This window comes from Megalobrama amblycephala, linkage group LG10 (assembly GCF_018812025.1).
Source record: "Megalobrama amblycephala isolate DHTTF-2021 linkage group LG10, ASM1881202v1, whole genome shotgun sequence".
NCBI classification, from domain to species: Eukaryota; Metazoa; Chordata; class Actinopteri; order Cypriniformes; family Xenocyprididae; genus Megalobrama; species Megalobrama amblycephala.
This window is the reverse complement of record NC_063053.1, coordinates 32,295,216-32,311,251: the sequence shown is the minus strand read 5'-3', so window position 1 is coordinate 32,311,251 and position 16,036 is coordinate 32,295,216. Positions and strand designations below refer to the sequence as shown.

At 41.2% G+C, this 16,036-nt stretch overlaps 1 protein-coding gene across 3 annotated transcripts in view; it reads right to left on the bottom strand.

The window, feature by feature from the left end:
• The window catches only part of LOC125277427 (CUB and sushi domain-containing protein 1-like), a 750,178-nt gene that overhangs the window by 249,909 nt on the left and 484,233 nt on the right, over nucleotides 1-16,036 (bottom strand). For all 3 annotated transcript variants that reach the window (XM_048205771.1, XM_048205772.1, XM_048205773.1), the window contains 2 exons: nucleotides 8,328-8,440; nucleotides 6,014-6,091 (listed from right to left, as the gene is read on the bottom strand). In XM_048205771.1, coding sequence (XP_048061728.1) covers nucleotides 6,014-6,091; nucleotides 8,328-8,440 — 191 coding nt within the window. The remainder of the gene's footprint in view (nucleotides 1-6,013; nucleotides 6,092-8,327; nucleotides 8,441-16,036) is intronic.

Genomic DNA, 16,036 nt, shown 5'->3' with positions numbered 1-16,036 from the left:
CGCCAAGGGTGTTGTCCCCTGCAAGAAACTCTGGCCCAGCAGGCTCTGCTGTGTCCATTGCGGGGAGATGACGCCTCCCGTCTCTGCAGCTGTTAAGTGGTTGGTGAGAATCACCCCTGAGACGGGCGACCCAGAAATGGGTGGGGCTGCTCTTCCACCCCTGGAGGAGGGCCGGGTGGTAAATCCTTTTATTGGGTTTGTTTCTGTTCCGCCACTGACCCAAGAGGCAGTGGTACCCAAAATTAAAAGAGCAGTTCCTCCATTTCCAGGTCTGAAGAGGGTTTGGAGAGCAGTGGGAGGAGAAAAACCTCACCACTCTCATCCCCCTCTTCTGTCGCCAGCGGACAGCAGCGAGCAGCGGGCAGCCAAAGCCTCGACTGCTCCCTCTGTCCATCCGTGGAACCAGGTAAGTGTTGCCTAGCACACTGTGACGCCGCTTCGGGCCGCCTCACAAAGAGAGCCCCCCGAGCCGCGTCCCTGTGTTCCACCTCGCTGCCCCGCTGCGGGTACGCCGGTGGTCTCTTTGGTCCCGCTTGTACGGTCTCTGCGAGCCCGGTTAGCGCTCCCCAGTCCGTCTCGCTGGCTCATTGGGACCATCAGGCTCGGCTATGCGATTCAGTTCGCCCGGCATCCCCCCCAAGTTCAGGGACGTCCTCTTCACTACAGTGAAAGATGTCGTTGCCCCTGTCTTGCGTGCGGAGATCGCAGTCCTACTGGCGGAGGACGCGATGGAGCCGGCCCCTCCAGCCGATATGAGGTCAGGGTTCTACAGTCCCTACTTCATTGTACCCAAAAAGAGCAGTGGGTTATGACCGATCTTGGACCTGCGAGTTTTGAATCGGACCCTGTACAAGCTACCGTTCAAAATGCTGACGCAGAAGCGCATTTGAGTGCATCCGTCCCCGAGATTGGTTTGCAGCGATCGACCTGAAGGACGCGTACTTCCATGTCTCGTTTCTTCCGCAACACAAGCCATTCCTGCGCTTTGCGTTCGAAGGTCGAGCATATCAGTACAGAGTCCTACCCTTCGGGCTGGCCCTGTCTCCCCGCGTCTTTACGAAAGTCGTAGGGGGAGCCCTTGTTCCCATGAGAGAACAGGGTGTTCGCATTCTCAACTACCTCGACTGGCTCATTCTAGCACAGTCCCGGGGTTAGTTGTGCGAACACAAGGATTTGGTGCTCAGACACCTCAGCCAGTTGGGTCTTCAGGTCAACTGGGAAAAGAGCAAACTCTCCCCTGTGCAGAGGATCTCTTTTCTCGGTATGGAGCTGGATTCGGTCGAACCGATAGCACGCCTCACAGAGGAACGTGCTCAGTCGGTGTTGAACTGCCTGAATACGTTCAATGGCAGGACAGCGGTCCCACTGAAATTCTTTCAGAGGCTCCTGGGGCATATGGCGGCCGCGGCGGCAGTAACCCCGCTTGGTCTGCTTCATATGAGACTGCTTCAACACTGGCTTCACGGCCGAGTCCCGAGATGGGCGTGGCAACGCGGCACGTTCCGGGTGCTAATCACTCAGGAGTGCCGCCAAGCCTTCAGTCCGTGGTCGGACCCTTTGTTCTCCGGGCAGGAGTGCCCCTAGAACAAGTGTCCCGGCATGCTGTGGTATTCACAGATGCTCCTGCCACCGGCTGGGGTGCCACGTACAACGGGCATGCAGTGTCAGGGGTTTGGACGGGACCCCATCTGCATTGGCACATCAATTGCCTCGAGTTGCTAGCAGTACGTCTTGCTCTGAGCCGCCTCAAAGGGCCGCTACGGGGCAAGCATGTACTGGTCCGTACGGACAACACTGCGACCGTTGCGTACATCAACCATCAAGGTGGTCTACGCTCCCGTCGCATGTCGCAACTCGCCCCCCATCTCCTCCTCTGGAGTCAGAAGCGTCTGAGGTCGCTTCATGCCATTCTTGTCCCTGGTGTGCTCAGCCATGTGGCCGACGAGCTATCACGAGCTGAGCTGCCAGGAGAGTGGCGACTCCACCCCCAGGTGGTCCAGCTGATCTGGAGAGAGTTTGGAGAGGCTCAGGTAGACCTGTTTGCCTCACCGGAAACCTCCCACTGCCAGTTGTTTTACCCCCTGTCCGAGGGAACACTCGGGACAGACGCACTGGCACTCAGCTGGCCCCGGGGCCTTCGCAAATATGCGTTTCCCCCAGTGAGCCTACTTGCACAGACCCTGTGCAAAGTCAGGGAGGACGAGGAGCAGGTCCTCTTAGTTGCGCCCTATTGGCCCGACCAGACCTGGTTCCCAGAACTTTCACTCCTTGCGACAGCCCTCCCTGGCCCATTCCTCTGAGGAAGGACCTTCTTCTCAGAGACGGGGCACTCTTTGGCACCCGCATCCAGACCTCTGGAAACTCCATGTCTGGTCCCTGGACGGGACGCGGAGGTTCTAGGTGACTTACCCCCTGAGGTACTTAACACCATCACTTCGGCACTTGCACTGTCTACGAGACGTGCTTACGCCTCGAAGTGGAACCTGTTCGTCGAGTGGTGCTCTTCTCGCCGAGAAGACCCCCGAGGATGCTCGATCGGAGTCGTGCTTTCCTTCTTGCAGCAAGGGTTGGAGCGTAGGCTGTCCCCCTCCACCCTCAAAGTCCATACTGCTGCTATCTCCGCTTACCACGACCACATAGATGGCAAATCTGTTGGTCAGCACGACCTGGTCGTCAGGTTCCTTAGGGGGGCGAGACGGTTAAATCCTCCTCGTCCCCCCTCCATACCCTCTTGGGACCTCACTCTGGTGCTAAGAGCACTTCAGATTGCTCCCTTTGAGCCTTTGCAATCGGCAGACTTAAAGATTCTGTCTATGAAGACTTTGCTGCTGGTTGCATTGGCCTCCATCAAGAGGGTAGGGGACCTGCAGTCATTTTCGGTCGACGTATCGTGCCTGGAGTTCGGGCCGGGTGATAGCCACGTGGTACTAAGACCCCGGCCTGGCTATGTGCCCAAGGTTCCTACCATTCCCTTCAGGGACCAGGTGGTGAGCCTGCAAGCGCTGCCCTCGGAGGAGGCAGACCCAGCCCTGGCTTTGCTCTGTCCAGTTCGCGCTTTGCGACAGTACATAGACAGAACCAAAGCCTCAGGACCTCAGACCAGCTCTTTGTCTGTTATGGAGGCCAGCAGAAGGGAAAGGCTGTCTCCAAGCAGAGGATGGCCCACTGGATAGTGGATGCCATCGCCCTGGCTTACCAAGCTCAGGGCGTGCCCTGCCCGCTCAGGTTGCATGCTCACTCCACGAGAGGTGTCGCATCCTCCTGGGCGCTGGCTCGTGGCGCCTCACTGACAGACATTTGTAGAGCTGCGGGCTGGGCGACACCTACACGTTCGCTAGATACTATAGCCTTCGTGTCCAGCCGGTCTCCTCCCGTGTTCTCGCCACAGGTCAGAGGCACGGAGAGGCCCCGGCTTAGTGTCGGCTTGCTGCGCTACATGCGCTTCTTTTCTCCAGAGAGTCCCTACAAGGCAGACCCTGTCGAGTCCTCCGATATCCCTTCGGCAGCCGACGTGGCGGAGCGTCTGGCGCCAGGCCTATACTCCGTTGTATCCTTGAGAACCGGGTTTAGGCTGGGTTCCATATGTGTGACCCTACGGGGATCCCATATGGTTGGTTCCACGGTTGCTCCTAAACGAAGCCCGTGTCTTTCCCTCTGGGAGAACCTACCCTTCATCGGGTTGGAGTCACCCCAGCTCTTCCATATGTAGCACAGCCCTACAGGGTTAGTCCATATGTACTTCTCCACATAACTCCTTCGGGGAAGGATGTGGCTTCCGCAGCGTTCCTTTCCCAGCGAAAGGGTACGCTTTCCCAGCGTTATCCAAAAGTCTCACTGAATGGGTTTTGGGGAACAGCAGTGATCGACTCTCTCTGTGTTAGCCCTGTCCCACCATCCTCAGGCAAGGGGGTTCAGGTGGCTTACTACAGAGCGCTGGAAGGGGGCAGCTCCTGTGGCGCTTTGGTAGGGATTCCTATTCGTCGGTCTGTCCGACGTACGTCGAACGTGACCGACTGAATGGGAACGTCTCGGTTACAAAGGTAACCCTCGTTCCCTGAAGGAGGGAACGGAGACGTACGTCCCGTCGCCACAGTCGCTGTACCCCGCTGATGCTGCTGCCTATCCGGTTCGGCTCCTCAGCGAAAACCTGAAGATGCAACGCACCTGCTGCTCATTATATACCCGCGCTGCGAGGCGAGCAGCTGATGCATATGATTGCATGCCAATGTGCATTGGCTCGTTTTAGTTACACTCGAAGTAGATTGGCCTCTCTAGCGAGATTCCTATTCGTCGGTCTGTCCGACGTACGTCTCCGTTCCCTCCTTCAGGGAACGAGGGTTACCTTTGTAACCGAGACGTTTATGATTTGATTGTTATTTGCAATGCTTTATTGGATGAGTAGTTCATTAACTTTAAAAGAAAACATGCTCAGTATAACAATATATTTGTATTATTTAGCTTAACTTCTAATAAAATGTTGTACTATTGTGCTTAGAAAATGGAAAGGGCTGAAATCAACAGTTCCAATTGGCTGATGTTAAGTGAGCTCTTCTTGGTCAGAATAAGCTGCAAAGTGGACCAAAGTTTTTATGCCCATAGTCTGGCTATGTAATACTTACTGTATACTATAAAACAATGACATTGCATTTACATTGCATGCCATATGATTCATTTTAAAAGCCATATCCATGCAAGTAACTAAAATGACTGTGTGGTTCATTTTAGTAAAATCTCTTCATCTGCTCTAAGTGAACTGGGCCGTTTGTCATGAAAACCCTAGGCAACCTCTCTCCTGTTGTATATATTGACTGACTGAATGTCCATAAACAAGCTATTGTCATCACGCACACACTGTGTAAATTTTGTAGAAGCTCAACTGAAGTGGTGTACTTCACAGAGTCAGCAGCTTTTGTAATGCTAATTGTCACAGAACATGTTCAACGAAGCACAGAACAGGCGAAATCATCCATACAGCATAATGTTGCATAGCTTCCTCCATCCTATTAAGAATATCATCAAGGGCATCTTTATTAAACTCATAATGAAAACAAGCAAGGCCACAATAATGACTGAGAAGAATACAGTTGTGCTGAAGAGAATGGAACAATTTAGCTTTATTTAATTCATGCTTCCATTCAATTCATAAATGAATAATATATAGATGTTATACTTATCAGGAGCACCGCTGTGCTTTACACATATCAGCCAAAAGTGTTAAATTGTATTTTTCGATTTAAAAAAGTGTGGTGTGGTGGTTAATGATATAGAGGTTGGTAAATTAATGGTTGTAGGTTTGAACCCACCAAGAAGTGATCCGTGAACTACCACCATTGTGCCTGCCATAAAATTTTATAAAAGCAATATGAAAAAGGCATAGTTATGTAGGAAATCTGACTATTGCACAGTTAGGGGATCATTATACAAAGTTTTTTGAAAGCATAATGCTGTGATTGACCAATCAGAGTCAAGTAGTCAAGTCAAGTCAAGTCAAGTCATCTTTATTTATATAGCGCTTTTTACAATGCAGATTGTGTCAAAGCAGCTTTACAGTGATAACTGGTATATAATTTTGGCTTCACAGCAGCTCTTAAAGAAAATGGTGTCAGTATCCATCTTAAGTAAATTCAGTACTGATTCATTCCGATGTAAGAATCAATAGTTAATAATTTAGTTAATTTATCTATATCAGCACTGGAGTACAGTGATGTCATCATCCAGCTCAGTTCAGTTCGCATACAATGGTGTCAATGCAGGCAGATCAAAACACTGTTGAATATCAAATGTCAAGTATTCCAGAGAGCCGTGCAATAAAGTCTGCGCTAGAGAGGGGTAGCTCCCTACAGTAGAAATGTTAACCAGCAGATGTGTCACATGAGTCAAGATGAGGAAGAACATAGTTTCCACATTTTACCTCATGTTTTATCTATAGTGAGACTTCATGGCCCACAGTGAAAGAAGCTTATTAAGTCCAGCTTATTAGGTGCTTTGTTGAACTGACATGAAGTGTACTTACAGACTGCATTTTTGTGACTTGTATCCTTGCTCGGAAGCATTTTCACCCCTCTGGATTTCAGCTCGATGGCCTTCTTCACTGTTGAGAGAGGGCAGAGGTGAAGTGTGTAAAATAGGAAACACAATCCATTTATACAGAGTGCTCAAGAGTGCCAAAACCTCATTGAATACAAGCAACCCTCTATGAATTAGTCTTGGATGGGCCATTAAAATGAGACCATTCTGATGGGCAGAGGTATTTTCTTAATTAGCAGGGGGATGACAGATCTTAACCCTTAAATTCATAAATGTTTTGCCAATCATTATTACATATTCAGGTCTTTAGTGACCCGGATCTATATCTAACACGGATGGATCTCTAACTGCCACAATATTATAAAACTGATATTTTAATAACAGTAACAAAAGAATAAAATAAAGCATATTTCATTAACTTTTGGAACTTCAATTTGACCAGATTTTACCATCATCACTATCATCGTCAGAGTTTACTTTCCCAGTACATTCAGCATCTGGCTCATACTCACCATCTCAACCATATTCCCAAAACTATCATTTTCAACGTCTTCAAAATCAATATTTTGATCGCTAGCTATGTTTACATCCAAAGTCATGAATTTAACTTATGCGCAAAATTGGAATATTGCATAAAACATTCACGAATAAAGCAGCGTTTCCATCCAGTCGAAGAGAACAAAATCATCACTTCCTGATAAACTGGTGCTAAATATCACTAAAAAAACAAGGAAAAGCCACTGTATATATAATAATAATAATAATAATAATAATAATAATAATTAGAAAGCAGACATTCTTTTATCATTTTATTTTAATTTCTTGTTATATTTTTTATAACAAAAGTTTGAGGAATACTAAGAGGCTTGATATTTAGATAAAAAAATGAACGAAGGTGAATGACGTCAGGGGTCGATAAAGACCGAGGTATGCGTTTAAGGGTTAAATGAAGTGCGCACTTTGTTACCCGAGACACAATTATCATTCTGGCATGCAGATGTGCTATCAATATTTTTATCATCTGGAGCCAATTTACAGTAGATTTCAAAGCAATTCTGAATTCAGTTCTGTAATTATGTTTTGTAGGATGCCAATTATGACCCGGGAATCATGAAATAAATTCACTTTGCATAATTTTCTCTCTGTATGACATCCCCCCATCAGTGGGCTCTAATACAATTGCAAAGAGTTTTTTTTTTTTTCTCCTTTTATTAAATATGATGCACTAAACAAGAAATCATTAGGGCAAAATAATGATTAGTTGTTTTGAGAAATTATCCCTATAGTATAAATGTATTCCTGGAAAACCATCCTTATATTCCCTCAAATCAACACAGAATTATGGAGAATAATGGGAATAATATATTTTGTTTCACCATCTGTAACTGAAGTCCAGCTGTCATTTGTAGCCGGTTAATATGAATTTTTTTTTTTTTTTTTTTTTTAAATCCCTAAATCGTATAAACAAACATGGTTAGTACTATCAACACACATGAAAGTACTGTGTGTATATATGTGTGTGTCAGGTACTAGTACTTTGCGAAGTAGTGCCACAACCCTGCTCATCTGAACAGTTGTGATACATAAAAAAGGCCTTAATTTACTTGAACTGCATGTCAAACTTCAATCCTTTTAGATTATACAGATTTAACCAAAACAAACTAATAAAATGTGTCATACATACAGTATGTAAATGAAACAGGAAAGAAACAGGTAAGTTTTCACAATAAACAGATTTATGCTGATTCTTCTTTGAATAAATGCATTATTTAAATAAAATAATAAATATATTTAAACAGTTACTAAATCAAATAGATGCAAATAGTTAATCTATGTCATGATTTATTTTTTATTTATTAATTGTGTGGGGTGCAGAAATCTTACCTGTTTCTTACCGTTTACATTTACATAAGAAATCGCTTATTATGCAGATAGAAAACATGATCATAAACACATATCATGAAAATGATTTAAAAGGGCCTCATCTTGTGTTATTCATGTTAGGAACATGAATTCCCTCACTACTGTTGTGACTGATTTCCCAATTTAAATGCTTGGGGTGGGGGGTGGGGGTGATTGAAGGGAGGCAGTGGGGTGGGGGGTGGGGGTTGGAGGGGGGTGTTCGGTGGGACCTGTAATCCGACAATGTGTCTGCTTATTGAGTCACAGACAAGCCAAGATGTCATTTTTAACTACAGCAGTACACACCAAGGGATGTGCTGTCTTTCACTGCCAACAGTCCCACATCTGCCAATAATGCGCTCCTCTCTTCCAATGTCCTACACATGGTGACCCCTTACCTTGATATTGGGCACTAAATCCTTTCCTCCGATGGTTGCTATCAGATGTAAAGTGAAGCCGCAGCCAATTCTTGCTACTGATGACAGGGGATGGCAAATTCATTCCAGTCAGCCTGAAAAGAAACAAGATTCTCAATTCATAAAACAAATAGATGTTGACAATCAAATATACAATCAGCTGAAAAATTTTACATTACAATATTACATGAACTAAATAAGAAAGAACACAGTTTTGGACATGTATGGGTTGCAAAAAAATAAATAAAAAAAATAATAATAATTTAAATAAACATGGAAGTAATTTCACTTTCATATGTAATTATTTTAACACCTCCTATTATTTGTCACGTGTCAATCCATCCATCCATCCATCCATCCAGTACACGATTGGTTGTCTGTTGCTAAGCGTCTAGATGTAACATTCTAACAACATATCTTTTTTCTCTGTACAAATTTGGCACCACAATGTGGGGTTAATGCCACAAAAGCGGTGCTAACCCTGCTCCAGAGCAGGGTTTCATAATCCAGGTAAAAAGTGGTGCTAAACCCGCTTCTGAATTACAAGTGTGAAATGTTCCTTTACCCGGGGTTAAAAGCGGTGTTTAGAATGATGATAACCTGGCGTAAAGTGCAGTGTGAAAAGCCCTTTTATTAAACTAACAGAGCACACAGGAGAATCTCAAGAGAGTAATGACATATACTTTACACATATACCATGATGATAAGTGATACAGAACTGAACAAGATGGAGAGTATATATACACAGAAGCAAACAAGGGAACTAAATGAAACACAGGTGTAACTAATCAGAAACCAATGTGAAGGGGTGGATTCTGGAATCCACTGCCGCTTCAATATATATCTTTTAAGTTATTAATCAACATTTATATTTCTGTTAAAATATTTGAATGACTTCTTCAATGTATGTTAAAGCGTCTATTTTCCTCTGTACCTCTCACTGAGAGAAAAGAACATGTTATCAGTATGTTTTGGGGAAAGTTTCCTGCTCAGAGCAGAGCTCAGATCAACTTCAGCCTTGAAGAAGCTGTGAATCATGTGTATCTGTGTATGTGTGCTAAGAGTTTTGTGCAGGTCCCTTTGTACTGGACAACTGGCATTCTGCTTGAGACCAGCAGACGCCACATCATGACCCCAAAAGGACATCCGGTACCTAAATCCAGGGTCCCCCTCGTCATCACCGCGACGAAGGGAGATATGCTTCTTACTATCTGTCCATGTGTGGAAAATTTCTAATCTTGTCTATTTTTCTTAGCCAATCAGAATCATTCAACCTGAAGTAATGACGTAGTTAGTTGATTCTGTTAGAGTATAATTGTTGTGGAAATGTGAATGTACGCAGAGCGGCCTACGAACTCCTTGTGAGACATGAAGCTGGCTTCTGCTGATGAAACTGCAAACTATTCTTCATTAAATTTTTCTTCAATTTATTTTTTTAAAAACTTTGACTCCGGGTCTTTATTCAACATATCTGGTCTCAAGGGTCCTAAACTGTTAATCCCCAACAAATGAAACTAACAAGAGGATTAACAAGACTAAACTGAGGGTGTATTTAAACGATAACGATACTAAAAACGGTACTAAAACAGTACTATCCCCGTTCACAGATCCGTGGAAATGAAGAAGAAGAGTAGGAAGAAGAATTTGCCCAATACTGCCCAATTAAATTAGAATCTACAACTCAAAGTAAGAATATAGCAAATCTGGTAGCACTTTATTTTACAGTCCAGTTCCCCATGCACATACGATGTCCTTATTACAGTAAGTACAACAATAATAACTACAATAAGTACAATAAGTACAATAAATAATAAGTAATAACTAGTACTAACCCTGAACCTACCCCAAAACCTAACCTTAACCCCTGTATTTACCTTATATTAACCAGTATTTTCTTAGGTAAGTGCAAATTAAGTACACATACTGTAAATACAACTGAAAATCCAATAACTAATATCTTTTTTATCCACATTGCTAATTTTGATATGGGTTACACTTTATTTTAAGGTGAAGTAGTTACATTGTACTTACTCAGGTAAGTACTGAGTAATATTAATTAACTACATGTACTGACTATAGAGTTAGGGTTAGGGTTTGGTTTAGGGTTAGTTAACCCTAACCCTAACTACGTCACCTTAAAATAATGTGTTACCTTGACATGTTTCTGCATGTCTTTATTCATGCTGATTTTAGGACAATTTTCACATTATAACTGCAACTGCTTAACAGGTTGAACAAATTAAACATTAACCCTTGTGCGGTCTTCATTTGGGAAGTACACTCAGGGTCTTCAGGGTCTCCACAGACCCCAGGCAACAAAATGCAATTTTGTAACAAAATATTAGTTTTTTTTTAAACAAATGTAATTTTATTCTGTTTATTAATGTTTTTACTCCATGTTTGTGTTTTTGGAGGATTTATCATATTTATTAAATTTATATAAATAAATTAAAAAATATTTTTTTAAATAGGTTTTTGTACAAAAACAGCTTTTTATGTAAAATTCACTTTATAAAAGACCCACATTTCTAAATTTCATTCATGGGGATAACATGGATAATTTGACATGGTTTAGAGTAAGATTTTTGCCCATCTTTTGGAAAATGCAGTTATAAAAGTAAAAAAACTATCATTTTTACCAGTAGATGGCTGCAGAGCTCCACTATTTGCTATGTGCTATTTGACTGACTGAAAGACATCTTTTCATAAGTTTTTTTTTTCAGTTGGATTCATATCTAAATATTCTGAAATCACAATTATAACAATAAAGCCTACTTTTTGTCAAAGTTTAGTATTTTTTGTAATGAAAAAAATCAGTTTTTCAATATTGTTACATTATGATGAGACTCCACTTAGAAAATGGACAATATTCATCCTCAAAATCAACATTTTTGAAAAACTTATTTTTTTTTCAGTACAAAAAAATGCTAAACTTTGACAAAAATTCATTTTTATTGTCTTTTATTGTCATAATTGTGATTTCATAATATTTAGATATAAATCCACCTGAAAAATATTTGTGAAAAGATGTCTTTCCATCAGTCAAATAGCACATAGGAAATAGTGGAGCTCTGCAGCCGTCTACTGGTAAAAGTGATATTTTTTTTACTTTTAAAACTGCATTTTCCAAAAGGTGGGCAAAAATCTTACACTAAACCATGTCAAATTATCCATGTTATCCCCATGAATGAAAATTAGAAATGTGGGTCTTTTATAAAGTGAATTTTACATAATAAGCTGTTTTTGTATTAAAAAATATTTATTTATTTATATAAATTTAAAAGATATGACAAATCCTCCAAAAAGTGCAAAAATATGAAGTAAAAACATTAATAAACAGAGTAAAATTACATTTGTTTTTTAAAAAACAATTATTTTGTTACAAAATTACATTCTGTTGTCTGGGGTCTGTGGAGACCCACGAAGACCCTGAGTGTGACCCTTTTTTTACACTAACATAAAAACAAGATATCACTCCAATTTTTTTTTCTTTGTAGATCTAGAAAGTGTTAACAACTGTACAAAGTTTCATGTCATTTGGACAAAGAGAACATTTTTTTTAATTGAGCAAACGTCGTTTGGGGTCTGTGCAGACCCCAAAGACCCTATTTAAACATTTGTTCAAACATAAATTAAAACATTTATTCAAATGTAAATTTAACATTTTGAGTGTATTTTTTAACATGTATATGAAAATTATATATCAAATTTAATAAAATAACCATGACCTGAGGAATATGGTGCTCTTGTATGATAGTGATTTCATCTCTTTATCTAATTTGTAAGTGAATAAACTGAAAGCGTTACAACCATCCCCGCTCTCATATAGTGGGGAAGTTGTGACCTAATGGTTAGAGAGTCGGATTTGAAACCTGAAGGTCGTGGATTCGAGTCTCAGTACCGGCAGGAAATGTAGGTGGGGGGAGTGAATGAACAGCGCTGTCTTCCACTCTCATTATCCACAACTGAGGTGCCTTGAGCAAGGCACCTAACCCCCAATCGCTCCTCGTGCACAGCAGCAAAAATGGCTGCCCACTGTTCCGGGTGTGTGTCCACAGTGTATGTGTGAGTTCAATACTCACTGCTGTGTGTGTGTGAACTTGAATGGGTGAAATGTAGAGCACAAATTCTATATGGGATACCATATAGAATATAGGATACCATACTTGGCCACATGTCACATCACTTTCACTGTCACTTTTCAATAAGATTGTGACCATATTCTGTCGCATCAATCCATTGTAAGCATGTCTGTACAGTACAGCAATATAGTTGTTACATGTGCCCTGGGTCTGTGTTAATCAACTTGGTTATATGGACTCCATTTCCCACAATTCCCCATCTAGGAACTAATCACATGCTCTTCACATACTCTTCACACGCTCTGTTTCCCATCAGTGACACTTTATAAGCTGCACTCTATCACACACACATTGCTGAGTGCTTGCCTTACTGTTGTTACTGTTGCTGGTGTTTGACCTACTGCCCGTACAACTACGCTCTCCTGTAAATAAAGCCTGCACGTGGATCTCCAACTCCGTTGTCCCGCTCCCTACATTACAATAGTCTTGTCTTACTACAAATAACCAAGATTGTGAAGGAAATTATTTCAGCAAGCCGCCAACTTCCTTTGTGAGACTTGGACAAAATCTAGATCTATTAATACCAACTTTATTGTGAGAGCGAACAATCTTTCCTTGTTTTCCTCAACACACGCTTTGATGTCATTAGGATTCCTTCTGTTCTTTACCTGCTGCTATTCTTTTCTTTTGTTCTTTTTTTTAACACATTCCAAGGTGCCTATTAAATCTTCACTTCGCCTTCTCTTTGTGAAACTCAAGGTGTGTAAACTTTATGTTCCTTGTTATGTGTGTGCTCAGTTTACGGAATTCTCCTGCAAGGGCCCTTAGCCGTGACGGTAATGGTTTGAAACACCGGTGTCATGGACAGCTACAGTCCTGGAGCAATATTTTTTCATCTTTTATCTTTGTTTTTCAGATTATTTGGTCCTGGTGCTTGCCAAACATTCAAACTGAATGAGTGTAGAGAATATTTATCTGAAATATTAAATCCGACATTCGAAAGGAAGGAGAAATGGTCACAAATCAAAGATGAAACTAAATCCAATCAAAAGCTACACAGTCTTGACAATAATCATTCATATCCTTAACAAGCATTAGTGATGGCAGCTACAGCACAGTCATTAGCGTATAATTTAATATTCCATCCCAAATCAGAGCTTCATCTCCTTGATGAGGAGACTATTTTGTTTTTGGCACTAAGATCTGAGAGAAGTCTGAGATATTCTCTGTGTAGTATGAATGTGAGTGAATCTCATGAAACCTGTCGAGAACACGTCCAGGTCACATTTCTTGAAAGAAACGAATCCCATTTTCAGGACCATTGTTTGTTTGTTTATTTACTGTTTATTTAATGTTAATAAAGCAACAACTTTTTTTTTTTTTTTTAAATATGCACCACATTACTGAGAACCAAATAAAATTATACAATTAAAATCCCTGAAGGCATAAAGATTAAAAAAAAAAAAGCACAAACAAATAAATATAATTTCTCTTTTTTTATTATTTTTTTTTTCATTTTGATTTAGGGGTGCTTTTGCTAGATGCACCTTTATGTATGGATGTATTTGTTTGTTTGTCTGTTTACCAAAGATAAATTAAATTTTATGGAGGGAAATAAAATCAACAAAATAAGCTGCTTCCAAACAAGAGGCAGGCCTATGTTCAAAATATTGAGCTGACAGTGTGTTTGGTGGCGCTGAATGCAGTAAGTGAGGTAAAGCCTGTCTGGCACAAAATAACAGTGACTTGCAATTGATGCAGGCTGCTGTGTGAAGCCCTCATTTCTTTTCAAGAAAGTGGAGTTCAACAGTGCATGAAAACCAGGTTGAGCCGAGGAGGCAAAGGAGTCAGAAAGCAAAATGAGCGTGCTTTACAAGAGGCAGGCAACAGGGAGAATAAACCTGACAAAATAAGCCAAGTCTGTTTGAAGAGATCTGTGCAGATAACACAAGAGCTGAAACACTGGGAGGACAACAGCTAAATGTGGAATAAAAAATATAAAAATGAGAATGAACTGTTTTATATCACTCTCTGACACTGTTAACAGTTAGTGAATTCAATTAAATTTGACAGATTAAAAGTGTCAAAATACAATGTTAATCGAGAAAAAGTTTAGTCCCAAAAAATATTAAGATCCATTAAGAGATGGATCTTAAACATTTATTAACACTATTAAACCCTTAACACAGTTTCTACTCAACTTAAATGGGAGTGTTCATTAGGGTTTAGTATTGTTCAAATTTTAGCGATTCTGATTTTGCTTATCGATTCTGATTCTTATTGATTCCCATTTTCGATTCCAATAAGGTAAAAAAATAAATAAATAAATAAGTTAAACATTTACCCCTGGTTTCACAGACAAGGCTTAAGCCTATAGTCCCAGACTAAAATGCATGTTTGAGCTGTTTTAACTGAAAGCAACTTGCACTGACATATCTTAAAATATGTCAGTGCCATTGTTTTGTCTCAAGATGCACATCAGTAATGTTTTTTTTTCTTTCTTTTTTTTCCTAAGGCATGTTTATAAAAGCTACATAAAATGTCCTAATTGAACTAAGGTCTAATCCTGGCTTAATCTAAACCCTGTCTGTGAAACCAGGCCTTAGATATCAAACATATTATCCTGTGTCTTTTTGCAAAACATTTCATTGCAGCTAAATAGCATGAACAAAATTCAGCAGCCTAAAGAACGCTTACACAAGGAACTTTTTGCCTATATGGCAAAAACAACCAGCCTTACTAAATTTCAACCAGTCTTAGCAACGTAAACATATGTTTGTTCTCAATTTATTTGTTCATTAAAGCTTACTGTATTATGTAGAAGAGTATTGTGAGAGAGATATCGAGTGACTTTTAGAGAGTACCCCCTGAGGCATTTACCATCCTTCTGCGTACCCCCTCTCTTCCACTTAGATTGTAAATTTTCCATTAAAAGTGCTGTAAGCGATCCTGGGTGGAGTAACTTCCTGTTGACGTTTGAAGTGTTGTCAAACAAAACAGAGGTTAGCTAGACCCTCCCTCCTCCTCCTCCCCCTCCACTCCGTGCTTCCTGAAACAGTCATGAACGCGCATTTAAAATCATTCTTGTCGGTTATTGGCTGGAGCATGTTTATTATGTTTCGTGGTCCAGGCTGCACCAGTTTGTTTTTATTGCCATTTTCAGAGCTTGTGGCGACTACAGAGACCGCGTTTTTTTACAGTGTGTTCAGGGGACAGGCAGCTAGTGGATAGTGAGGAGATGTTTGCTGTATGTGACAAAAAATGTTTTGGCCTAAAAACGCGTGACATCGCTTAGAGCACCTTTAAGGGACAAAATTTGCCCCCTATATGGACTTTATAGTGCATTTTTTAATCGTTATGAATACCTTTACAACATTAATAATGTTTTGATAAAAAAATGTTCAATAGAGAAATTTGCAATACTAAAAAACGTGAAAAGTGATTATTTTAAATACTAAAACCGGCAGTAGATGGCGGTAAGTCACTGTCTTGATGCATGAGTCATCGAGTCATTCATTCAAAGAAGCAAGTAACTGTATTTATGAATGAATCAGTGAATCATGACTTTCACGAACGATTCATTCAAAGTTGCAGATTCGTTCTCGAAAC